This window comes from Nerophis ophidion, linkage group LG12 (assembly GCF_033978795.1).
Source record: "Nerophis ophidion isolate RoL-2023_Sa linkage group LG12, RoL_Noph_v1.0, whole genome shotgun sequence".
Classification (NCBI taxonomy): domain Eukaryota; kingdom Metazoa; phylum Chordata; class Actinopteri; order Syngnathiformes; family Syngnathidae; genus Nerophis; species Nerophis ophidion.
Genome location: NC_084622.1, coordinates 11,587,875 through 11,614,194, shown reverse-complemented (window position 1 = coordinate 11,614,194; position 26,320 = coordinate 11,587,875). Strand labels below are relative to the sequence as shown.

Below are 26,320 nucleotides of genomic sequence, written 5' to 3'. Positions count from 1 at the left end.
AGTATTTGCCCGCGTCCACCTCATGTTTGATGTGGTCGGTCAGATAGAGACCTTTTATCTTTAGTTTTTAGGCCAAAATGCGTCCGTTCTCCCTTTTCTGTCTACACACTGTCTGCTTGTAAGTACTCTGTGTGTGTCACTCGTAAAACCAGCGATGTCATTACATGATATACCGTTTTTGATTCATTAGTACCGCGATACTATACTAGTACCGGTACACCGTACAACCCTAGTACCTAATAAAGTGATTTGTATTTTCCAGGAGGATTACTACTACGAGTACACGGAATGTGACAGTTCTGGATCTCGGTGGAGAGCGGCCATCCCTCACAACCCTGGAACCTGCGTCGGCCTACCAGAGCCGGTCCGCGGCGCAAAGTGCAGTAAGTGTGTGTGTGTGTGTGTAAGATAAAGGAAACAAATCTGTTGTGTGTCCGCATCGCCTCCTTATCAGTGCTGAGAAATTTCCACTGCCACATCCTGACCGTCTGTCTTTTCCAAAGGCAAAGGCTAATAAACGCAGAAGTATCACAGACAGGAAGTAGTGCTGTTCAAAATAAAAGAAGCGGACAGAGAGAGAGCATACATGGATGGTGCACCTCTCACTTTTATAACTGTACTTTCCTAATGAAGCCTCAGCGTGACGCTCCTCCATTTTCTCCTGCTCCCGCAAACACAACTCCAGACGCTCCTCTTCGTTTCGTATCGTTTACTTGTTAAATTAATCATTCAAAAACATAAAACAATAACGATGTGGAAAAAAAAAAGAATGGCAAAACAAAGAGTTACAGTAAGAAAAAGTAAGAGTAAGGTCAAAAAACTGTGGCTCGATTCCACCATACCTGACTGCCATTACCCATAATACATTGTGTCCAAACCCTATTACCGCACGTATCCTTCCGCCATATTTGCAATTAAACAGTTACGTAATCTTCACTGTAGTAAAGCAGTACGAAATAGTATGTCATCAAATTATTCAGACAAATGTAATAATTACAAATAAAGTGTACCTTATAATTCTAAGCATGCAATATATACATTTTCGTATAATTTAAATAAGAGATGTCTGACAAAGGCTTTTTTGCCGATATTCCGATATTGTCCAACTCTTAATTACAGATTCCGATATCAACCGATATTTAATGTTAGTGCGGCCCTCGAGTTTTATATGAACGGCTCTTGACAGCGTTGTTATTTGGGTCCAAAATGGCTCTTTCAACGTTCTGGGTTGCCTACCACTGCGTTAGTGGAAAAGCGGCAAATGAGTGAAAGCGACAGAAACGTTGCCATGGAGACGAGGGTTTTCTTACATGCCCGGCTGCAGTCACAACGTGACACCTGTCCGTCAGTAATTACAGTCCCTGATAACCTGGGCCAATTCAAACTGTTATTTGTTTTTTTTTATTGTTTAATTTGCATTCCCTCACACGATGAACACTACATGTATTTCTATATGACGCCGGATAACACTCCGAGAGCCCTCACTTTTTTGCGCTCGCTATCCCGGTACTTTCCCGGCTATTATCCGCCGACCGCCGTGTGGCTGTAGGGAGGAAAAGCAGAACGACACACATTGCGGAAATAACATTATTCTGCGTGCGTGGGCTAAATGCAAATATATTCCACAACCCCAAACACGTCTTTTTCAAAGCCTGCAGGGAAGAGAAAGGTTAGTGATGAGCAAAGACAATTCCAGGAAAAGTTGGAGATGAAATATTTCTTTGTGGAGCACAGGGGCACTCCGACGTGTCTTATTTGCACAGAGAAAGTTGCGGTGCACAAGGGATATAATTTGAAACGTCATTACACAACTAGACATGCTGAGGAGTATGCGAAAAATTCTTTAAGAAATCTTTTCTTGCAGAACAGCCTCAACCAGACTCTGCATCCAATGGCCCCCAGGTGAATTGAGTTTGAGACCCCTGATGTAAACAGAACAAGTGTGTGTGTGTGTGGGGGGGGGGGGTTTCCTTTTGGAGTTTTGTGAATGGGGGCTCAGAATTTGGTGCTGCGCGCCCGCTGGCATTTAAACAGGAGTCAGAACATTCTTACAAAACATATTCTCTAATGCATTAAAACGTTAAAATTGGGGAGTTAATTTTTTCCGTAATCAGTCAAGGGAATTACTCAAAGGCTTTTATAGAAAATGAGTCACTTAGGTCTATTAGGACATAACTGTTTAATGGTGGAACACAGGATGTTACCTGATACCTCGCTGATGTTGTAAGATGTGGTAGGACCGGTTTGTTAGCTGCGCTCCATCAGCCATGTGCTTCACCGATTCTGTTCATAACTTATGGACAGAATTTCTAGGCGCAGTCTGGGTGTTGAGGGGATCCGGTTTGGGGGATGCAGGATTAGGTCTCTGCTTTTTGCAGATGATGTGGTCCTGATGGCTTCATCTGGCCAGGATTTTCAGCTCTCACTGGATCGGGTCACAGCCGAGTGTGAAGCGACTGGGATGAGAATCAGCGCCTCCAAGTCCGAGTCCATGGTCCTCACCCGGAAAATGGAGTGCCAATTCCGGGTTGGGTCGGAGACTTTGCCCCAAGTGGAGGAGTTCAAGTACCTGGGAGTCTTGTTCAGGAGTGAGGGAAGAGTGGATGGTGAGATGGACAGGCGGATCTGTGCGGCGTCTTCAGTAATGCGGACGCTGTATCGATCCGTTGTGGTGAAGAAGGAGCTGAGCCGTAGGGCAAAGCTCTCAATTTACCGGTCGATCTACGTTCCCATCCTCGCCTATGGTCATGAGCTTTGGGTTATGACCGAAAGGACAAGATCACGGGTACAATGTGTTTCCTCCGCCGGGTGGCGGGGCTCTCCCTTAGAGATAGGGGGAGAAGCTCAAAGTAAAGCCGATGCTCCTCCACGTCGAGAGGAGCCAGATGAAGTGGTTTGGGTATCTGGTCAGGATGCCACCCGAATGCCTGCCTAGGGAGGCGTTTAGGACATGCTCAACCTTTAGGAGGCCACGGGGAAGACCCAGGACACGTTGGGAAGACTATGTCTCCCGGATGTCCTGGGATCGCCTCGGGAAGAGCTGGACGAAGTGGCTGGGGAGAGGGAAGTCTGGGCTTCCCTGCTTAGGGTGCTGCCCCCGCGACCCAACCTCGGATAAGCGGAAGGAGATGGATGGATGGATAATATCGGACATCTAATCAAAATATTAAATGCTTTAAAAATGTACATCCATCCATCCAAAGGAAGGAGCCTGAGCTAGTGCTTTAAAAATGTAATATCGGAAATTATCTGTATCAATTTCAAAAAGTAATATTTTTTTATTTTTTCCTGTCCAGCTTCTCAAGCAAATCATATAGTACAGTGGTTCTCAAATGGGGGTACTTGAAGGTATGCCAATGGGTTTGTGAGATTTTTCAAAAATATTCTAAAAATGGCAACAATTCAAAAATCCTTTATAGATATGTTTATTGAATAATACTTCAACACAATATAAATGTAAGTTCATAAACTGTGAAAAAAATGCAACAATGCAATATTCAGTGTTTACAGCTAGATTTTGTGGACATGTTCCATAAATATTGATATTAAAGATTTCTTTTTTTGTGAAGAAATGTTTAGAATTAATTTGATGAATCCAGATGGATCTCTATTACAATCCCCAAAGAGGGCACTTTAAGTTGATGATTGCTTCTAAGTGTAGAAATCTTTATTTATAATTGAATCACTTGTTTATTTTTCAACAATTTTTTTGTTATTTTTATATATTTTTTTCCAAATAGTTCAAGAAAGACCACTATAAATGAGCAATATTTTGTACTGTTATACAATGTAATAAATCAGAAACTGATGACATAGTGCTGTATTTTACTTCTTCATCTCTTTTTTCAACCAAAAAATATTTTGCTCTGATTAGGGGGTACTTAAATGAAAAAACATTTTCACAGGGGGTACTTCACTGAAAAAAGCTTGAGAACCACTGATCTAGTTGATGTAGATGCCCATATCAGCTGTTCATATTTACCTTACAAAAGAGAAGTGTGGGATACTTCTCTTGTTGCCTTATTTGTATCTGACTTTATTAAATGTATTTATATTATTATATAGTGCAGCCAGGCCGGAGCAGGAGGGGATAGAAAGGGGGGGAAAAGGAAGACAGGGGAATTGTGGGGACAAGAGGGGGATTAGACAGAGAGACAAAAACAACAACAGCAAACACAACAATAACAACAACAATAGAGCAAAGAAAATTGTATGACGTTTTAAAACGCCGCTGTACGGAGTGGTACACGGACGTAGGGAGAAGTACAGAGCAGTTGCGTCTACCATGTCAGCAGCCCCTCCCCTCCCACACACAACACAAGAGTTGCAGCACGACTGCAGCATGAGAGGTTTACTGGCGACGCTTGATGACCTCATCAAACCGCCGCGAGCGGAGCATAACAACAAGAGTGTGTTGTTGCCGGTGCTGTAGCCGTGGTGACTGACTAACGACGTTGTGTCTAAAGTGTCTCTGACGGATAAAGAACTGGAAATTTGCAATGACAGCAAAACGTTGGATATGCAAGGAGGAACCAAGACGTCTTCATTTAATACGAGCAATTTGATCTCCCACCTTTTCAAGAATCATAAGGAGATGCACGATGAATCCAAGCGGATGATTATGGGTGAAAAGCAAACACGGAAAAAAAGTAGTACCACACAGTTGTCGCTTAAAGACTCTGCTGAGGAAAAACAAAAATACAACAAAAACCACCCCAAGGCGAAAGCCCACGTTATGGCCAGGGAAAACAAAAGCTACGGTGGAGTTTAGTGTGGCTAGTCTGCCCTGCATGGCGCACACTTTGCAGCTTGCAGTGAACAGAGCTGCCCTGTTTTAACGCAGCATTTCAGAAGCTGTGACTGACTGCTAGGCCACTTCAAACACTCGCCACTAGCTTGCAGCACATTTGTGTTACTCATACAAATATGGTTGAGCAGAGCAGATTGACCCCGGTTTATAATTTCCTGTTACACAGTATGCAAGGCAGTATTGCACGAAAGGAGGAACATGTTATTGTGTACTTTATTACTCTAGTATACTCTGGACTGAAGCTGTGTGCCTTCATTGTTTTTGTAGCTGTTGTTTTGAGGCATCTTTAAGGGGCGGCATGGCGTATTGGGTAGAGCGGCCGTGCCAGAAACCTGAGGGTTGTAGGTTCGCTTCCCACCTATGGACATCAAAGTCGCTGCCGTTGTGTCCTCGGGCAGGACACTTCACCCTTTGCCCCCGGTGCCGCTCACACCGGCTAATGAATGATGAATGAATGATTGGTGGTGGTCGGAGGGGCCGTAGGCGCAAACTGGCAGCCACGCTTCCGTCAGTCTACCCCAGGGCAGCTGTGGCTACAGATGTAGCTTACCACCACCAGGTGTGAATGAATGATGGGTTCCCACTTCTCTGTGAGCGCTTTGAGTATATAACAATAGAAAAGCGCGATATAAATCTAATCCATTAATTAATTAATTAATCTTAAAAAAAATAAATAATGCACTTTGTGAAAGTCAAAGTATAGTACTTAAGCTTCGAATCTTTGGGTGTCCCACGAGTCGATTCAATATCGATTCTTGGGGTCACAATTCGATTCAAAATCGATTTTTTTTTTCTATTCAACATGATTCTCGATTCAAAAACGATTTTTTTCCCGATTTAAAGGGATTCTCTATTCATTCAATACATAGGATTTCAACAGGATCTACCCCAGTCTGCTGACACACTAGCAGAGTAGTAGATTTTTGTAAAAAGCTTTTATAATTGTAAAGGACAATGTTTTATCAACTGATTGCAATAATGTAAATTTGTTTTAACTATTAAACGGCCCAAAAATATGACTTATTTTATCTTTGTGAAAAAATGGGACACAGTGTGTTGTCAAGCTTATGCGATGCGATGCAAGTGTAAGCCACTGTGACACTATTGTTCTTTTTTTTAATTTTCATAAATGTCTAATGATAATGTCAATGAGGGATTTTTAATCACTGCTATGCTGAAATTATAACTATTCATTTTTGTTTCACTACTTTTGGTTTGTTTTGTGTCTCCTCAATTGCTCTGTTTATTGCAGTTCTGAGTTTTGCTGGGTCAGGTTTGGTTTTGGAATTGGATTGCATTGTTATGGTAAAGGCCTACTGAAACCCACTACTACCCACCACGCAGTCTGATAGTTTATATATAATTAATGATGAAATATTAACATTGCAACACATGCCAATACGGCCTTTTTAGTTTACTAAAATTGCAATTTTAAATTTCCTGGTAGTTTCGTCTTGAAAACGTTGTGTAATGATGACGTGTACCCAAGACTTCATGGGTTTTTAGGAAATATGAGCGCTGCACACACACACCGCTAAAAGTCGTCTGCTTTAACGGCATATTTACACAGTATTTTGGAGATCTGTGTTGCTGAATTTTTTGCAATTTGTTCAATTAATATTGGAGAAGTCAAAGTAGAAAGATGGAGTTGGGAAGCTTTAGCCTTTAGCCACACAAACACACGGTGATTCCTTGTTTAAAATTCCTGGAGGTGAAACTTTACTATGGATCAGAGCGCGGTCAAGCGAACATGAATCACGACGGAATGTCAACCAGCAGGTTTCGGTGAGAAAATTGTGGTAAAAAGTCGCTTTTTACCGGAGATCAGCTGAGCTTGTGCCGTCCATAGCTGCCGTTGACTCCCCTGAGACACTGGTGTCAAGACACCCGTGGACACACACCTCCGGCTATCAGGTACTATTAAACGCACTAAAACACTAGCAACACAATAGAAAGATAAGGGATTGCCCAGAATTATCCTAGTAAATGTGTCTAAAAACATCTGAATCCGTCCCAATGCAATCGTGTTTTTAATTTTTTTAACTTTTATTTTTTTTCTCTAGTCCGTTGCTATCAATATCCTCAAACATAAGTCTTTCATTCTCGCTCAAATTAATGGGGAAATTGTCATTTTATTGGTCTGAATAGCACTTTTTGTTGGAGGCTCCCATTAAAATCAATGTGAATATGTGAGGAGCCCCCACACTTGTGACGTCATCGTCTGCGACTTCTGGTAAAGGCAGGGCTTTTTTGTCACCACTTTATCGTGGATGTTCTCTACTAAATTCTTTCAGCAAAAATATGGCAATATCGCGAAATGATCAAGTATGACACATAGAATGGACCTACTATCCCTGTTTAAATACGAAAATCTCATTTCAGTAGACCTTTGATATTGCTGTGTATTGTTTTGTTGGATTGATATTAAAAAAAAAAAAAAAAAATTGATTTAAAAAAAAAAGTGAATCGATTCTGAATCGCACTACGTGAGAATCGCGATTCAAATTCAAATCGATTTTTTTGCCACACCCTTAATAGTACTTCCCATAGTTGTAGTGTATCTCAGGGAGAGCTTGTCCCAAATTCCAAGCTGCGTTTTTGAGGCTTGTTAAAAAAAACAATGCACTTTGTGACTTCAAAAATAAATATGGCAGTGCCATGTTGGCATTTTTTTCCATAACTGGAGTTGATTTATTTTGGGAAACCTTGTTACATTGTTTAATGCATGCAGTGGGGCATCACAACAAAATTAGGCATAATAATGTGTTAATTCCAAGACTGTATTTATCTGTATCGGAAAAAGTTATTAAGAGTTGGACAATATCGGATATCGGCAAAAAGCCATTATCGGACATCTCTAATTTCGATGTATTGACATTTAAAAGATATGCAAGTGCAGGCACTACATGTACTGTTTTAAATATCAAAACAGAAGGAATAAATGCATTTAGTGAGAAAAGATAAAGTACTTAATTAACACACATTATTTTCAGGTTTTCACCGGCCACATAAAATGACGTGGCGGCCCAGATCTGGCCAGCGGGCCTTGAGTTTGACACATGTGGCTTACAGTAAAGGGAGACATCACGCAATCGCAACAGGAATGAGGAAAAGCAACCCTGTCCCATATGTGGTTAAGTGTAGAAAGTGCAGTGACGGAGTGTACCAGCATGGAAGGATTACATTACTCTCAATGCCTCCTCAGGAGTCCTAACTCAAATAAGTAACTTTATATTCGTCATCATGCTTTTTTTTTTTCAACGCAACTATTTTTGTGTGTGTGTCCGAAAGCATTTTCGTGCAAAGCCGGCGAATTTCTGGAGATGTCAGCTCAGGAGTGCACCCGGTGCGCCGCTGGAAGCTACTCCCTGGGCAGCGGCATCCGCTTCGACCAATGGGATTCCATGCCTGCGGGATTCAGTAGCCTAGCAACCGCCCTGGAAAACAGCCCCCACAGAGATGGAAGCGGCACATGCAACAGGTAGGGAAGCAGCGAGACACAACGGGATGGGAAATGTACGGTAAAAATGAGTCACCAATCATTTTGGTACATCTTCTTATATTGAAATATATATATATATATATATATATATACAGTCATGGTCAAAAGTTTACATACACTTGTAAATAACATCTTCTCATGGCTGTCGTGAGTTTCCAATACTTTCTATAACTATTATTTTTTTGTGATTGGAGCACATACTTGTTGGTCACAAAAAAACATTCATGAAGTTTCGTTCTTTTATGGATTTATTATGGCTCTACTGAAAATGTGAGCCATTGTGCTGGGTCAAAAGTATACATACAGCAATGTTAAAGGCCTACTGAAACCCACTACTACCGACCACGCAGTCTGATAGTTTATATATCAATGATGAACTATTAACATTGCAACACATGCCAATACGACCGGTTTAGTTTACTAAATTACAATTTTAAATTTCCCGCGGAGTTTCCTGTTGAAAACGTTGCGGAATGATTGACGCGTGTTTGTGAAGTTATTGGTCGGAGGGCACATATTAGCCCAGCACCACTTATGGCTAAAAGTCGTCTCTTTTCATCGCGCAATTGCACGGTATTTTGGACATCTGTGTTGCGGAATCTTTTGCAATTTGTCCAATTAATAATGGAGAAGTCAAAGTAAAAAGATGGAGGTGGGAAGCTTTTAGCCTTTAGCCACACAAACACACGGTGTTTCCTTGTTTAAAATTCCCGGAGGTGAAGCTTTACTATGGATCAGAGCGGTCAAGCCAACATGGTTCCCGACCACTTGTCAACCGGCAGTTTTCAATGAGAAAATTGTGGCAATAAGTCATCTCTTACCGGAGATCAGCGGAGCCAGTGTCGTCCTGCAGCTGCCGTGACTTTTCTCAGAGACTCTGGCGTCAACACACCCGTGGCCACACCTCTCCAACTTTAAGGTACTATTTAATTCACTAAAACACTAGCAACACAATAGGCAGATAAGGGATTTCCCAGAATTGTCCTAGTAAATGTGTCTAAAAACACTTGACTCGCTCTCACTGCCCTCGCCTGTTTTTTTTCTTTTTTTCTAGGCCTTCACTCTAAATTTCCTCATCCACGAATCTTTCATCCTTGCTCAAATTAATGGGGAAATTTTCGCTTCCTCGGTCCGAATAGCTCTAGCTGCTGCTGGCTATGATTGTAAACAATGTGAGGATGTGAGGAGCTCTACAACCAGTGACGTCACGCGCACATCGTCTGCTACTTCCGGTAAAGGCAAGGCTTTTTTATTAGCAACCATAAGTTGCGAACTTTATCGTCGATGTTCTCTGCTAAAGCCTTTCAGCAAAAATATGTCAATATCGCGAAATGATCAAGTATGACACATAGTATAAACCTGCTATCCCGGTTTAAATAAGAAAATCTAATTTCAGTAGGCCTTTAATATTTGCTTACATGTCCCTTGTCAAGTTTCACTTCATTAAGGTGATTTTGGTAGCCATCCACAAGCTTCTAGCCACTATTTGAAACTCTCTAATCTGTTATTGAACAGTTTTTCAATGATATCACAAAAATTGTGGAAGTAAAGAAACAGGTCTATTGTTTGTAAATTGGTGTTTGTTTCCGGTCTTATAAAATGGTGCACACTGCAAAAAGTCAGTGTTCGAAAACAAGAAAAATTAAAGCTGCAAGCAGCAATCGACGGGACCGATTGGGCTGCTGCCCCCGCGACCCATGCGGTAGAAGATGGATGGATGGATTATTACCCAGAGAAAAAGGTGTATACACATGTATTATACATCAGTCTCATAGTAATAACAGTTGTAAAGTGGATGGGCATTTTATAAGGAAGCCTCGCTGTTGAGGTGTTCAGGACATGTAGGAGACCACGAGGAAGACCCAGGACACGCTGCAGAGACTATGTCTCTCAGCAGGCCTGGGAGCGCCTTGGGATCCCCCGGGAAGAGCTGGTGCAAGTGGCTGAGGAGAGGGAAGTCTGGGCTTCCCTGATTGGCTGCTGCCCCCGCGACCCAAGCTCGGATAAGCGGTAGAAGATAGATGGATTATTACACAGAGAAAAAGTTGTATACACATGTATACATCAGTCTTTTAAATTCGTTATAAACTCTTTCATCAACTTTTAATCAAAAGGGTTCAATCTCTCTCCTGTGCTTATTTGAAGCCGACACGACAAACGGCCTCAGAGGAGATGTTTGAAAAAAGGCAAGTCTTTTGAGCCATCTTTTGTATTGAAGGGGGAATTGCAAACTTCCGGTTGATTTTAGCTGGGGGTTGTCAGTGTATGAAATATAGGTGTAAGTGAGACCTACATAGAGGTTTTTGTTTCATGTGTGTATGACATTTCTACTGGGAGTTAGAGGCAGTTTAGTCTGTGTTTTCTTCCTAGGGGACGCTAGAGCGCAATTCTGATTTTTGGGGTGTGGTTTTTTGATTATATCACAGTTTTCGCCAGTCCTGATGTGTCAAATTTGGTGAGTTTTGAAGCATGTTAAGGGTGTAAAATTACAGCTCAAAGAGGCGGTGGTATAATAATCATCCATCCATCCATCCATCCATCCATCCACTTTCTACCGCTTATTCTGGCGCCTATCTCAGCTACAATCGGGCGGAAGGCGGTGTACACCCTGGACAAGTCGCCATCTCATCACAGGGCCAAAACAGACAACATTCACTCTCACATTCACACACTAGGGCCAATTTAGTGTTGCCAATCAACCTATCTCCAGGTGCATGTTTTTGGAAGTGGGAGGAAGCCGGAGTACCCGGAGGGAACCCACGCATTCACGGGGAGGACATGCAAACTCCACACAGAAAGATCCCGAGCCTGGGATTGAACCCAGGGCTGCAGGACCTTCGTATTGTGAGGCAGACGCACTAACCCCTCTGCCACCGTAAAGCCCTATAATAATAATAATAATAATAAAGAATAATAATAAAACGCTAGAAATTCAATAGGGTCCTCTGTCCCAAAGGGACATCGGTCCCTAAAAATACAAAAATGAGGGTTATTTTACTTGAACTAAGCAAAATGATCTGCCAATAGAACAAGAAAATTTGGCTTGTCAAAACTTTCCAAAACAAGTACAATTAGCTAACCTCAATGAACCAAAAAATACCTTAAAATAAATATATTCTCACTAATAAAAAGTGCACTTTTCTGGTAGAAAAAAAGAGACCTTTTTGCTCAATAAGTTGAAACATATTGTTAAAGTAAGTAAATACTAGTTTCATTATCTTGACATAATGATATGCGCTCGGCATCAGGATTTTTTTCTTTCATATAGAAGTAAGAAATGATTACTTTAAAAAAGTAGTTTTGTACTTGTGAGTGTTGATGACACAGCAACAGATGCAACACTTTATTTTCTAGTTTCAAGCATGTTTTACTTAATATAGGTCATCAAATTTCGGCAACAAGCTGTTATATCTTACTGAGATCATTTAGGAGCAAAACACTTAAAACAAGTAAAAGACTCTACTTAGTGAAAATAATTAATTTGATCAGACAGAAAATAAGCAAATGTCACCCTTATTTGAGATATTTCATCTTACTTAGATTTCAGTTTCTGCAATGCAGCTTTAGCCATTTTGTTTGCCTGTTTGAAATGATAGGTTACTATTATACAATAATGGTCCTCAGATCTCATCGATAACCTTTTTTATGGTTTCCATATCAATTCCATTACAATCAATTGAAGTCTTAGATTTTAATTTTTCCACAATTTTAACCATTTCCTAAGAAATTGACTCTGCAAATAAGTGATGTACTATATAGTAACTCTAATTAAAACCATAAGTCCAGGTGATTGTAAGTATAAATTTATTTTTCCATGCAGTTCTTCCTGGGTGCCTCAGGGAAGTTACCTGGAGTCCAACAGGGACGAGTGCACGGTCTCGCTCATATATGCGGTCCGTCTGAAGAAGACCGGATCGGTCAGCTTTGAATACCAGTACCCAGACAAAAACCTGCTCTTTGAGTTCTTTGTGAGTAGCGCATGTTTGTGTCGCCCAGGGGAGGGTCGAAGCCGCCAATTAATTATTTGTGTTGCAGATTCAGAATGACCAATGTCAGGAGATGGATCAGGCCGTGGACACCAAGTGGCTTAAACTCAGCAATCCAGGCGAGTGGGCAACACACACGGTAAGTTCTGGACTGCACCGGTATTTAAACTAAACCCACTAAATTTCTAAATAAATACATATTTTTGCATACATTAGCCGCATCAGACCATAAACCGCAGATATATACTGGTACGAAAGATATTGTAAATGTTTATGGACGAACATTTATTGTTTCCAAACAGTGCCTGTCACAGGGCAGTAAAACGGCTAATAAAAAAAAACAAGTTGAAAGCTAGCTCTCCAATCAACTAAACAGACACAATAACTCAAGTGACGTTTTGGTGCAATTGAAACAATACAAAAAGAATGCCATTGTAAGTTAATAATACTAACACAGACACTCGTAAACTTGTTAGCATATGTGCTAATGCTAACGATGCAAGCTTTATCACGTCACGGTAGTTTGCACAAATATGTATGAAAAAAAACTACTGCAGACATCACACATGGGACGATTTAGTAAGTATGATTTGTTATATTATAATACTTACAAACATTACTTGGAGTGATGAATGTAGAAACCCTTCAAACAGAAACGCTATGGGGGAAAAATGTTGAATACAAAACATTATGGCCGAAAAATTTGCACCGTTTTATAAGCTGCAGGGTACAAAGCGTAGGGAAAAAGTAGCAGCTTATAGTAAACTGACCATACGTCCTCTTTTCCCCGGACATGTCCTCTTTACCTGAGATACTAAGTATGTCATTGTTTTGACTTAGTAAATATTGACTTACTATGACAAAATAATGACTAAGTCAAATTAATGACTTACTGTAAATAAGCGTTTGAAAAAATAGTTAAAAATCGGGCCACATGATGACATATGTTCAACTCATCATGCTTAATTCATTATAGCATTTGGGAAGTCTGTAGTTGATTTTTATTATGTAAATGTTATACTTTTATCAACGTGGTAGCAGGGACCCTGCCATTCAAAACTAGGCTGCTACATTACCAATGATTAATGTAACTATAACTGAAAAAATAGTACAATGGCAATAGGAGAGACTATTCATCTCTGAACACCATGGAGTTCATGTAGGCTTTATGATGCACTTACATTATTATATCAACTATCAGAGACAGAAACTCTTCATTTAACATAATGTCCTAATTTGCTGCTTCAACACAGCTCAATCAACACAGAAAAAGGTCAAGTGAAATAACTTAGTTGTTAACTCTAGGTCAATAATGCCTGTTTTTCTCTCAGACAGACAGGGCTTTGCTTTCCGTAACACACGCACACACCCAAATGAGCTAACGTTACCCTAAAAGCTAATTAGCCTTCACCTCAAGGACTGGGAGCGAGCTGAGCTGCCGCTTATGTTTTTAGACGGCAACGGCCTCATAGAGGTGTTACTAGCAGTTGATTTGGAAGTTTTTATTATAATTTAGGGAGAGTCCGCTGCATTATGCTCACCTGCTAAACACCTTTCCGCTCACTCCACCATCTGTCCTCTGCTGATTGGTTACACGCAGAGCAGTCAATCAGATGGTTCTGTGGGTGGGACAACGCTAAAATAGTTTTTAATCATTTTTATTTTTTTATTGTTTTTATATTAGTTTTATATGTATTTATTTTTTGTTTCTATTCAGTCATTGGTGGAGAATAATATTGTTTTTTAATATTGTTTTTAACATGTCTGTGCAGCACTTTGGAAACGTTCTTGTTGTTTAAATGTGCTATATAAATAAAGTGGATTGGATTGGATTGGATTGGTGCCGCAGGGACGTACTGACAGAGGCAGAAGTAAGAGGAGCAGCTTGTTAAAACTTTAGCTTAGGCGGCGGCTCTTTATTGTTAAGGCGGCCGCCTTAGCAACAAAGCGCTGCGGCAAACCCTGAAATGTGAGATATAACAGGACAATACATACGTTTATCATTTGTTTTTAAAATGCTTAAAAAAAAGTGGGACTCCATTTTGACAATTCCTTGTGCCAACACTGCTGTCAACAGAGGAGAAAATATATTTTTTATAAAGCAAGTTCGAGTATCATTGACAAATTTTCACTTAGTCCCGGCCTTGGCACACATATGTGTCCTCTTTTTGGGATTTCAGAATAAGGTCAGCCTAGATTATAGTCCGAAAAATACGGTAAAATTGCACTAAGCACTGTGGGTTAGCTCTCATCTTTTGCATGCAAGGTGAACCTGAAGTCTGGCGCCAACATCATGTATTGGAGGACCAGTGCGGTCGTGGTGGGAGCTAAAGCGCTGAAACCTGCCTTGCTGAAAAATATCCTCATAGAAGGTTTGCCATCTTCTCTTCTCATGTTCTGTGTTTCTTGCAAACATTTACCCCTTTCCCCTTGTCTTCCAGGGGTTGCCTACACGTCCGAGTGTTTCCCTTGTAAGCCAGGAACATTCAGCCGTGTCCCCGGCTCCGCCTCCTGCCAGCCCTGCCCCCGGGACACCTACTCGGCTCACGGAGCGAGCTCGTGCACTTCCTGCAACACCAGCAGCCAGTACGCAGGTACGGTACACACGCGGCTCTTCGGCATGCGCCTGTTGATGACAGTGGCCCTTTTTCTTCAACGGAAGATGAGGGCTCAGCTGTGTGTCAGAACAGACCGCCGTGTTCCAAGAAGGACTATTTCAGCATCCACACCGCTTGCGACAACGAGGGAAAGGTGAGGTGAACGCCGTCTCGTCGTTTCCAAGACTCGTTTCCTCACTTGCCTCCGTCTGTAATTCCAGACCCAGATTATATATAAATGGATCGAGCCCAAGGTCTGCCTCGAGAACGTGACCGGAGCTATTACGCTGCCCCCCGGTGGCCAGCGTAAGCCCTGCCCTCCTTGCAACCCCGGGTTCTATAACAACGAAACAGCCATCTGCTCACCCTGCCCACCTGGGACCTTTTCAGATGGGATGAAAGGTACGGCGCCCTCTCCGGTTCTTTACCCTCTCTTTATAATCCATCCGTGACGGTCTTCTCCCTCGCAGCCTGTCAGCGATGCCCGGCGGGTACGGAGCCCACTTTGGGTTACGAGTACAAATGGTGGAACGTTCTGCCGGCGAACATGAAGACTTCCTGTTTCAACGTGGGCAACGCTAGATGTGACGGCATGAATGGTGAGTTTAGGTGGCCGGGAGAAAATTCTTGGCTTTTATCTTTGTGGTAGTCTGGGCCCAAATTTAGATCTCAGAAGTGAAGGACTGAATGCATATTTTGGATTATTAGGTATACATAATAAATAGTTTGTTTTTAGCAAAAAGTAAACAAAGGGAGCAAGATAAAGCCAATCAATGAGGTTGGGGGCAGGTGCAAGGAACTGGCTTTAGTCCGAGCGGAGTTTGTCCGCCTGGCACAAGTCTTTGACTCATCTCCATTCAACAGCGTTACATTATTATTATTATTATTATTAGAGATGTCCGATAATGGCTTTTTTGCTGATATTCTGATATTGTCCAACTCTTAAGTATCAATTCTGATTGATAGATGGATAGATAGATAGATAGATAGATAGTACTTTATTTATACCTTCAGGAAAATTAAAATACCGATATATACAGTCATGGAATTAAGACATTATTATGCCTAATTTTGTTGTGATGCATTAAACAATGCAACAAGGTTTTCCAAAATAAATCAGGATTCCGATTGATAGATTGATAGATTGATAGATAGATTGATAGATAGATAGATGGATAGATAGATAGATAGTACTTTATTTATACCTTCAGGAAAATTAAAATACCGATATATACAGTCATGGAATTAAGACATTATTATGCCTAATTTTGTTGTGATGCATTAAACAATGCAACAAGGTTTTCCAAAATAAATCAGGATTCCGATAGCTAGATAGATAGATAGATAGATAGATAGGTGGATAGTACTTTATTTATTCCTTCAGGAAAATTAAAATACCGATGTATACAGTCATGGAATTAAGACATTATTATGCCTAATTTTGTTGTGATGCATTAAACAATGCAACAAGGTTTTCCAAAATAAATCAACTCAAGGTATGGAAAAAAATGGCAACATGGCACTGCCATATTTATTATTGAAGTCACAAAGTGCATTATTTTTTTTAACATGCCTCAAAACAGCAACTTGGAATTTGGCACATGCTCTCCCTGAGAGGAAGTTGAGGTGGGTGGGGTTAAATTCAGTCTTAACAAACCTCAGACCACAAGATAATCTTATATAATGATCTAATAAATTATAAGATAATTGGGGGTTGGCTGTGTTTTGTTGGAAAGGGGAAAATCAGGACAAAACCAGCCCGATTGTCCATGTGTGTACTAGGGTTGTCCCGATACCAATATTTTGATACCAATCAATCAATCAATGTTTATTTATATAGCCCTAAATCACAAATGTCTCAAAGGACTGTACAAACCATTACGACTACGACATCCTCGGAAGAACCCACAAAAGGGCAATAAGGTGCCATAATGTATTTAGATTTTTTTCGATACGTTTTGATACTTTTCTAAATAAAGGGGACCACAAAACATGTCATTATTGGCTTTAATTGAACACAAAAACCTAGGGTACATGAAAGATATGTTTATTATTGCAATTTAGTCCTTAAATAAAATAATGAACATTCTAGACAACTTGTCTTTTAGTAGTAAGTAAACAAACAAAGGCTCCTATTTAGTCTGCTGACGTATGCAGTAACATATTGTGTCATTTATCTACCTATTATTTTGTCTACATTATGAGGGACAAACTGTAAAAATGGCTTTCAATATACTTGTTCATGTACTGTTAATATCTGCTTATTTTCTGTTTTAACATGTTCTATCTACACTTCTGTTAACATGTAATTGTTAGGTTCAAACACTGATGGCATCTTTTAAACAAGACAAGAAGTAAGGAATTAAACAGAGACACAATTAAATTTGGCTCAATGAGGAGAAATGCGTACACCTGTAGCCTTGTACAGTGTTCCACGCTCTGACGAAAGATTGTACGCCTCCTCTTTTATTTGGACTTTCCCTGATTACATGCTGTTTCTAAAGGAAGGGGATCGTAAATAGGTGCTGCCTTTGGCCACAAAACATTTCAAAGAAAAGGTCGTAAAACAGTTAAAAGAAGAGGTCACCTGGAGGGGAGTCTGGTCCTGCTTCCTCTCCGCTTTATAGTTCTCGGGTCAAGACAAAATCTTTCTGTTGATTACAATACTTTAAAGAAACAGAACCCTCATGTCGCTCCCCATCCTACACAGTGGAGTTTTAAAAGCCTTCTGCTCGGTAGGATCAAAGACAGCTTTTGTCTTCTTGCGGGAACTCATGGCAACACAAAGTTTTGTGATAACTTAGATACAATTATTCTGACAGTAACAATCACTTATTCTTCTCTTGTTTGATACTTTACAATTGTTTGAATGATACCACTCATTTAGGTATTGATCTGATACCAAGTAGTTACAGGATCATACATTGGTCATATTCAAAGTCCTCATGTTTCCTGAGTTTATGAATATAATATACATTTTTAAAAAAGGAAAAAAGATATTATGACGGTAAAAAATATCGATGTTTTCATAGTAGTATCGACTAGATACACTATTGTACTTGGTATCATTACAGTGGCTGTCAAGTGTAGATCCACCCATGACATTTGTTTACATTTAGACGTGCTAGCTTTGGTTAGCGGTGACGTCGATGAGCTATTGTATTCTTTTACGTTGTGTAGTAAGTGTGCTTGTCAGTACTCCGTGATTGTGCGCTGCCAAACATGCTCCTCTGCTCGTAACACCAGCAATGTCACGACGTAACGATGCACCGTCATGCCCGGGAACCGGTACTTTTCAAACAGAGTCTAGCACTGTTTTTGATTCATTAGTACTGCGATACTATACTAGTACCAGTATACCTGTCAGAAAAATTAAATGTAAATTATCAAAAAACTCTCTGTCCTCTGAGTTCCCAGTGGATAGACAAAAGCTGTCTTTGTTGTAACAAGACAAAGGCTTGTACAATTCCATTTGTGTACGTCGGGAGGTGACGGGAGAGGTTATCTATTTTGATCCGAGACCTGCCCAAGCTCTATCCAGGACCAGCCCGAGCCGGAGGCATCTTTTTTCTTTTTTGTAAATGTGACCGAAAACAATGGCTGTTTACTTCCCCCATATTCCTTTAGAAACAGCTGTTATGTAGACAGGAAAAGTCCAAATAAAAAGAGGTGGCGTACAATCTTTCGCCAGAGCGTGGGTGACACTGTAAGCGGTCACAGGTCGACACGTATCTCCTCAAATTGATCAAAATTGAATTCTGTCTCTGTTTATTTCCTTGCTTCCTGCCTTCCTTGCTTCTTGCCTTGTTTAATAGATGTCATCAATGTTTGAATCTGACAATACCGTACAACCCTAGTGTGTACCAATGATTCCAATCAAAAAACAGCAATTGAATTGAAATGAATATTTTTTTATTAGGTTGGGAAGTGGCCCGCGATCATATCCAGAGCGGAGCGGGAAGCTCGGATAACGATTACCTCATCCTCAGCATCCACGTTCCTGGATTCAAGTGAACACCTTTCATCACTCATTGTCTTGTGTTGTTTCCTGTGTCCGATGGTCTCTCTTATTGTTGCCTTTCACCAGGCTCCCGACGTCAATGTCAAGCCATTCCACAACAGAGTTCGGTCGCATTACCTTTGAGTTTGAGACGTCGTGCACCACAGACTGTGAATTCTACTTCATGATGGTGAGGGATGCTCCTTGACATGTCTTCCATCTGTGCATCTTATCTCCTTTCTGGAGAACTTCTAGATATCTGGCTAAATCCTCTGTTATACAAACCCCGTTTCCATATAAAATGGGAAATTGTGTTGGATGTAAATATAAACGGAATACAATGACTTGCAAATCCTTTTCAACCCATATTCAATTGAATGCCCTACAAAGACAAGATATTTGATGTTCAAACTCAAACTTTATTTTTTTTGCAAATAATAATTAACTTGGAATTTCATGGCTGCAACACGTGCCAAAGTAGTTGGGAAAGGGCATGTTCACCACTGTGTTACATCACCTTTTCTTTTAACAACACTCAATAAACGTTTGGCAACTGAGGAAAATAATTGTTGAAGCTTTGAAAGTGGAATTCTTTCCCATTCTTGTTTTATGTAGAGCTTCAGTCGTTCAACAGTCCGGGGTCTCCGCTATCTTATTTTACTCTTTATAATGTGCCACACATTTTCGATGGGACACAAGTCTAGACTGCGGGTGGGCTAGGAAAGTACCCGCACTCTTTTTTTACGAATCCACGCTGTTGTAACACTTGTCTTGCTGAAATAAGCAGGGGCGTCCATGATAACGTTGCTTGGATGACAACATATGTTGCTCCAAAACCTGTATGGACCTTTCAGCATTAATGGTGCCTTCAAAGATGTGTACGTTACCCATGCCTTGGGCACTAATGCACCCCCATACCATCACGGATGCTGGCTTTTGAACTTTGCGCCTATAACAACCTGAATGGTTATGTTCCTCTTTGTTCTGGGGGACACCACGTCCTCTGTTTCCAAATATAATTTGAAATGTAGACTCGTCAGACCACAGAACACCTTTCCACTTTGCATCAGTCCATCTTTGGTGAGCTCGGGCCCAGCCAAGCCAGCGGCGTTTCAGGATTGATAAATGGGTTTGGCTTTGCATGGTAGTGTTTTAACTTGCATTTACAGATGTGGCGACCAACTGCAGTTACTGACAGTGGTTTTATGAAGTGTTCCTGAGCCCATGTGGTGATATCCTTTACACACTGATGTCGGTTTTTGATGCAGTACCGCCTGAGGGATCAAAAGTCTATAATATAATGGCTTACGTGCAGTGATTTCTCAAGATTCTCTGAACTTTTTGATGATTTTATGGACCTTAGATGGTAAAATCCCTAAATTCCTTGCAATAGCTCGTTGAGAAATGTTGTTCTAAAACTGTTTGACAATTTGCTTGTAAATTGGTGACCCTCACCCCATCCTTGTTTGTGAATTACTTAGCATTTCACGGAAGCTGCTTTTATACCCAATCATGGCACCCAACTGTTCCCAATTAGCCTGTACACTTGTGGGATGTTCCATTTTAGTGTTTAAAGAGCATTCCTCAACTTTATCAGTATTTATTGCCACCTTTCCCAACTTCTTTGTCACGTGTTGCTGGCATCAAATTCTAAAGTTAATGATATGCACAAAAAAAATGTTTATCGGTTTGAACATCAAATATGTTGTCTTTGTAGCATATTCAACTGAATATGGGTTGAAAGTGATTTGCAAATCATTGAATTCCGTTTATATTTACATCTAACACAATTTCCCAACTGATATGGAAACGGGGTTTGTACAAGTGAGAACCTCTAGATACCTGGCTAAATCCTCTGTTATACAAGTGAGAACTTCTAGATAGATTTTATTTTTGGAATATGCAGCGTAAATCCTTGACGGACATCTTCAGTTGTAAATATTGTCCTTTCTGTGAAGGATGTGAACCGGAGGAGCACCACAGTGGTGGAGTCGTGGGAGCGAAGTAAAACCCGACAGACTTACACGCACGTCATGACGAAGAATGCCTCAGTTTCCTACACATGGGCTTTCCAGAGGACCAATCAGCCGTCAGATGTAAGTCCAGGAATTGACTTGAAAACGTTGCACACAAGAAAACTGGCCCTCTGTAAGCCCTATTCTCCTTTTTTCAAGTGCTTGAAGTTCCCTACTTTTCTCCTATTCGTACTCTCACTAAAGTGCTTCAGTCGTGACTTGGGCTTTTTGTCTTGGTTGTGTGGAAACTGTGCAGCATGGAGTTTTACTCACACTTTTCAATGTCATTCAAATCCATGGGAAGGATAAAAGTAAAAAAGGCTCAATCAGGCTTGAAAGTTTGATATAGAGCAGACCTGGGCAAATTAAGGCCCGGGGGCCACATTTGGCCCATTAAGCTTTTCAATCCGTCCCGCCGGACATTCCCAAATATTTTTTTTAGATCATTAAGATGCAAACTGTAGCTGCCATTATGATGTGCAGTGATGTTTTTAAAATGACCGTTGTCTTGAGTATATTTATGTACAGTTTTCAATTGAATTCATCATCTATATGGATTCCCCCCAAAAATGTTGAATACACCCTTTCTATCTCCATATCATCAATTCTTATGTGACCATGGATGTTATTTTTCCTATTTCCAAAAATATTGTATTTTGTTTTATTTAGGTTTATTGATAGTTTATTGGCTTCAAACAATAGCTTCAGTAATCAAACACAACATGTAAGTGTAACAAAAAAACAACAATATTATGATTTGTAAATTTTCAGGATGTGCTTGTTCTATTTTTTAAACAAAGAAAACAATGTGAAGTTGTCTTTATTTTTAAGTTAACGTGCCGTGATTGTACCAGTCCGGCCCACTTGGGAGTAGGGCTGGACGATATGGCCTTTTTTTAATATCTCAATATTTTTAGGCCACGTCACGATACACCATATATATCTCCATATTTTGCTTCAGCCTTGAAGGAACACTTGATGCATATAATCACAGCAGTATGATGATTCTATGTGTCTACATTAAAACATTCTTCTTCATACTGCATTAATATATGTTAATTTTAAACTTTCATGCAGAGAGGGATATCCCAACTAAGTCAATTTAGCCAAAGTGTATTTATCAAACAGTTATTAAGCAGTGGCACAAAACATTAATTTAATTTCCAAAACAGAAAGTGCAAGATTGTCAGAGACATTTTAAAACAAGCTATTAGTGCACTTTTGTGCATGATGTCACTAAGATGACATCTCAAAACAACACTAAATTAAAGTGCACTTTTTGTACAGAACGCCACTACAATAGTTTAAAACAAATAAAGTGCGCTTTTGTGCATGATGTCACACAAGATATTTCAACAAGTGTCAAATGAAAATGAGCTGCATAATAGGAAATCAAATAGTGTATGTCCTTCGCTATGTGGTAGGTTACTGCGGACGTTATCTCCTTCTGTTGTTGACTATTTTTTTTTAATACGATCTGGAAATGGTTGCTTCGGCATTTTGTTGGTGTGGCACCAGTCGTGATGTTGACAAAGAGTTTCAGGCACTCATTCTGTAGCGGGTGACTTAAAATGAAACTGTAAATTAGCAGTAATGCTACTTTTTGTAGCAACGCTTTTTAGCCCCACACTTGACATATTAAAGGGGAACATTATCACAATTTCAAAAGGGTTAAAAACAATAAAAATCAGTTCCCAGTGGCATGTTGTATTTTTTGAAGTTTTTTTCAAAATTTTACCGGTCTCTGAATATCCCTAAAAAGAGCTTTAAAGTGCTTGATTTTTGCTATTTGCGATGCCACTATCCAATTCCCTGTGACGTCATACAGTGCTGCCAATGTAAACAAACAATGGCGAATAGCACAGCAAGATATAGCGACATTAGCTCGGATTTAGACTCGGATTTCAGCAGCTTAAGCGATTAACAGATTACGCATGTATTGAAACGAATGGTTGGAGTATGAAAGTATTGAAGAAGAAACTGAAGCTATTGAGGGAATAGCTATTGACGCTATTCATAGCCTTAGCATGGCCGAATAGCTGCGTTAGCATCGCCGGTAAAATGTGCGGACCAAACGATCAGGACTTTTGCATGTTGTGACACGATTGGTAAGTGTTTTTTTCGCATTAAATGTGGGTGGAAGGAAACGTAATATAGTTGCAAATGCATCTGCAGGTTATCCATACATCTCTGTGCCATGTCTGCTTTAGCACCGCCGGTAAATAGCATGTTAGCGTTGATTAGCGTAGCATGTTAGCATCGATTAGCTGGCAGTCAACATCAACAAAACTCACCTTTGTGATTTCTGTGACTTTATCGTTACAAATGCATCTGCAGGTTATCCATACATCTCTGTGCCATGTCTGCCTTAGCACCGCCGGTAAATAGCATGTTAGCATCGATTAGCTCGCAGTCACGCCGCGACCAAATATGTCTGATTAGCACATAAGTCAACATCAACAAAACTCACCTTTGTGATTTCGTTGAATTTATCATTGCAAATGCATCTGCAGGTTATCCATACATCTCTGTGCCATGTCTGTCATCGCCGGTAAAATGTGGAGCCACTTTGGTACATTCAATGGGGGTCTGGCGGCAGACACTTTCGCATCTTCGGTGCAACTTGAATCCCTCCCTGTTAATAATAATAATAATAATAATAATGGATTAGATTTATATTGCGCTTTTCTATTGTTATATACTCAAAGCGCTCACAGAGAAGTGGGAACCCATCATTCATTCACACCTGGTGGTGGTAAGCTACATCTGTAGCCACAGCTGCCCTAGGGTAGACTGACGGAAGCGTGGCTGCCAGTTTGCGCCTACGGCCCCTCTGCCCACCACCAATCATTCATTCATCATTCATTCACCGGTGTGAGCGGCAAAGGGTGAAATGTCCTGCCCAAGGACACAACGGCAGCGACTTTGATGTCCATAGGTGGGAAGCGAACCTGCAACCCTCAGGTTTCTGGCACGGCCGCTCTACCCACTACGCCATGCCGCCCGTTAGTGTTGTTACACCCTCCGACAACACACCGACGAGGCATGATGTCTCCAAGGTTCCAAAAAATAGTCGAAAAAACGGAAAATAACAGAGCTGAGACCCAATGTTTACAATAGGTTGAAAATGAAAATGGCGGCTGTATTACCTCGGCGACGTCACATTCTGACGTCATCCCCTCCAGAGCGATAAACAGAAAGGCGTTTAATTCGCCAAAATTCACCCATTTAGAGTTTGGAAATCGGTTAAAAAAATATATGGTCTTTTTTCTGCACCATCAAGGTATATATTGACACTCACATAGGTCTGGTGATAATGTTCCCTTTTAAGGTTGTCTGTTTGACATATCCCCACTTGAAGCCAAACCACCGCCAGTTGATGGAGCCCGTGCTGTTTTTTTTGGGAATTAATTCCACCTTCATTTTTTACCAGATTCGCACCTTCGCTCTCTCTCGTAGTACCACTCGCACCACACCGCTAGCAACACAGCTAACTTTACCCATGTCTCTACCACTCTGCTCCACGACAGTATGTGACGCATGTAACAAGGTGCGCTTGTTTTATGTCTCTGTGAGAAGGAGAGACAAGAAATAGTGAGAAGAGCATGTAGTGTAATGCCCGCAGCTAAAAATAGAAGATTAAAATAAAATTAAAAAATCGGTCTTAGCCTAGGCCCTGGAGTGGGGGTGCAGACTGAGGCCAAGGGAAAAAAAAAAAACCCAACAACAACTCATAGCCATAGTACACATCCCTCTTCCATGTGTGTAAGAGGGAAACATCAAACATCAAAGAACACAGAGGACATTAAAGACATTAAAGCAGCAGATACAACCAGACACTTCTACATACAGCTATGAATAAAAAGTAAAATAAACATATACACTGTGGTGGCCTCTGCGGTGTTCCACGCCATCGTCTGCTGGGGTGGAGGGAGCATGGCCAGAGACAGAAGCAGACCCAACAAGGCAACTTTAGCTTCATTGTTAGCCACCTCGTGCTTGACATGTATTACAAATTAGAATGCATGAGAAAAAAAGACATTTGTCTTACATAAGATTTTAAATAATTTCCCAAAAAGCAGAGTTGCACTTGAAGCACCTGGGAGAATGGGGCCTGATACGAAGAGTTCTGTGTTCCCCAGGGTCGTCGCTACGTCAACGATGTAGCGCGCATCTACTCCATCACCGTCAGCAACGCGGTGGACGGGGTGTCCTCCGAGTGTCGGGCCTGCGCCGTCAGCACCCAGCCGTCCAGCTCCGCCTGTGTGCCGTGTCCGGCGGGTCACTACATAGACCCGCGCAGCAGCCAGTGTACGGAGTGTCCCCCGGACACCTACCTCGTCTCTCAGGACAAGCCGGGCCCCCAAGCCTGCAAGCCTTGTGGACCAAGCAGCCAGAGCAGCAAGGTCAGTTTGCATTCGTCATCAACATCCTATGACGTAACGACACTGTGAAAGCCTCCCTATGGTGGCTTTATTTAAGGACTACCGTATTTTTCGGAGTATACGTCGCACCGGCCGAAAATGCATAATAAAGAAGGAAAAAACATATATACATTGCACTGGAGTATAAGTCGCATTTTTGGGGGAAATGTATTTGATAAAATCCCACACCAAGAATAGACATTTGAAAGGCAATTTAAAATAAATAAAGAATAGTCAAAAACAGGCTGAATAAGTGTACCTTATATGAGGCATAAATAACCAACTGAGAAGGTGCTTGGTATGTTAACCTAACATATTATGGTAAGAGTCATTCAAATAACTATAACATATAGAACATGCTATAAATTTACCAAACAATCTGTCACTCCTAATCCATAAATCCCATGAAATCTTCTTCCTCGATGTCGCTTCTAAACAACTCTGCCAACTCCAAAGGTATGCGCCGCTTCCTCTTGTCGTTTTCTGCTGCATATTTCACTACGTCCATCTTATAATCTGCGGTACATGATTTCCTTTTCGGTGCCATTTTTGTTCATCCCTTCTCAGTTTTTATAAATTACCGCCAACGTTGAAATGATCCATTTTAATAGCTATGGTAGTAGCATATAGCAGTTAGCATTCCATGACCCACAATGTACTTCTGCAATGACCCTCCCCCGCTGAATTCTTATTGGTTGACACGTGTGTGACGATTGCTGACATTTTCTTCGTCTCTTCCGCGAATTTTACGGTAATGTGTTAAAGGCCTACTGAAACCCACTACTACCGACCACGCAGTCTGATAGTTTATATATCAATGATGAAATATTAATATTGCAACACATGCCAATACGGCCGGTTTAGTTTACTAAATTACAATTTTACATTTCCCGCGGAGTTTCCTGTTGAAAAAGTCGCGGAATGATGACGCGTTTGTGATGTTATTGGTTGGAGGGGACATATTAGCCAGCACCACTTGCGGCTAA

At 40.9% G+C, this 26,320-nt stretch overlaps 1 protein-coding gene across 3 annotated transcripts in view; it reads left to right on the top strand.

Annotated features, from left to right (window-relative positions):
* Positions 1-26,320, top strand: part of elapor2a (endosome-lysosome associated apoptosis and autophagy regulator family member 2a) — a 55,197-nt gene that overhangs the window by 16,398 nt on the left and 12,479 nt on the right. For 2 of the 3 annotated variants that reach the window (XM_061916799.1, XM_061916800.1), the window contains 13 exons: positions 263-383; positions 8,102-8,291; positions 12,133-12,280; positions 12,348-12,437; positions 14,565-14,670; positions 14,740-14,892; positions 14,961-15,049; positions 15,117-15,297; positions 15,366-15,494; positions 18,815-18,905; positions 18,983-19,085; positions 20,854-20,991; positions 25,053-25,316. In XM_061916799.1, the coding sequence (XP_061772783.1) occupies positions 263-383; positions 8,102-8,291; positions 12,133-12,280; positions 12,348-12,437; positions 14,565-14,670; positions 14,740-14,892; positions 14,961-15,049; positions 15,117-15,297; positions 15,366-15,494; positions 18,815-18,905; positions 18,983-19,085; positions 20,854-20,991; positions 25,053-25,316 (1,803 nt within the window). Of the gene's footprint in view, positions 1-262; positions 384-8,101; positions 8,292-8,517; positions 9,232-9,366; positions 9,545-12,132; positions 12,281-12,347; positions 12,438-14,564; positions 14,671-14,739; positions 14,893-14,960; positions 15,050-15,116; positions 15,298-15,365; positions 15,495-18,814; positions 18,906-18,982; positions 19,086-20,853; positions 20,992-25,052; positions 25,317-26,320 lie in introns of those variants that run through there. The other variant, XM_061916801.1, reaches the window with a different exon arrangement.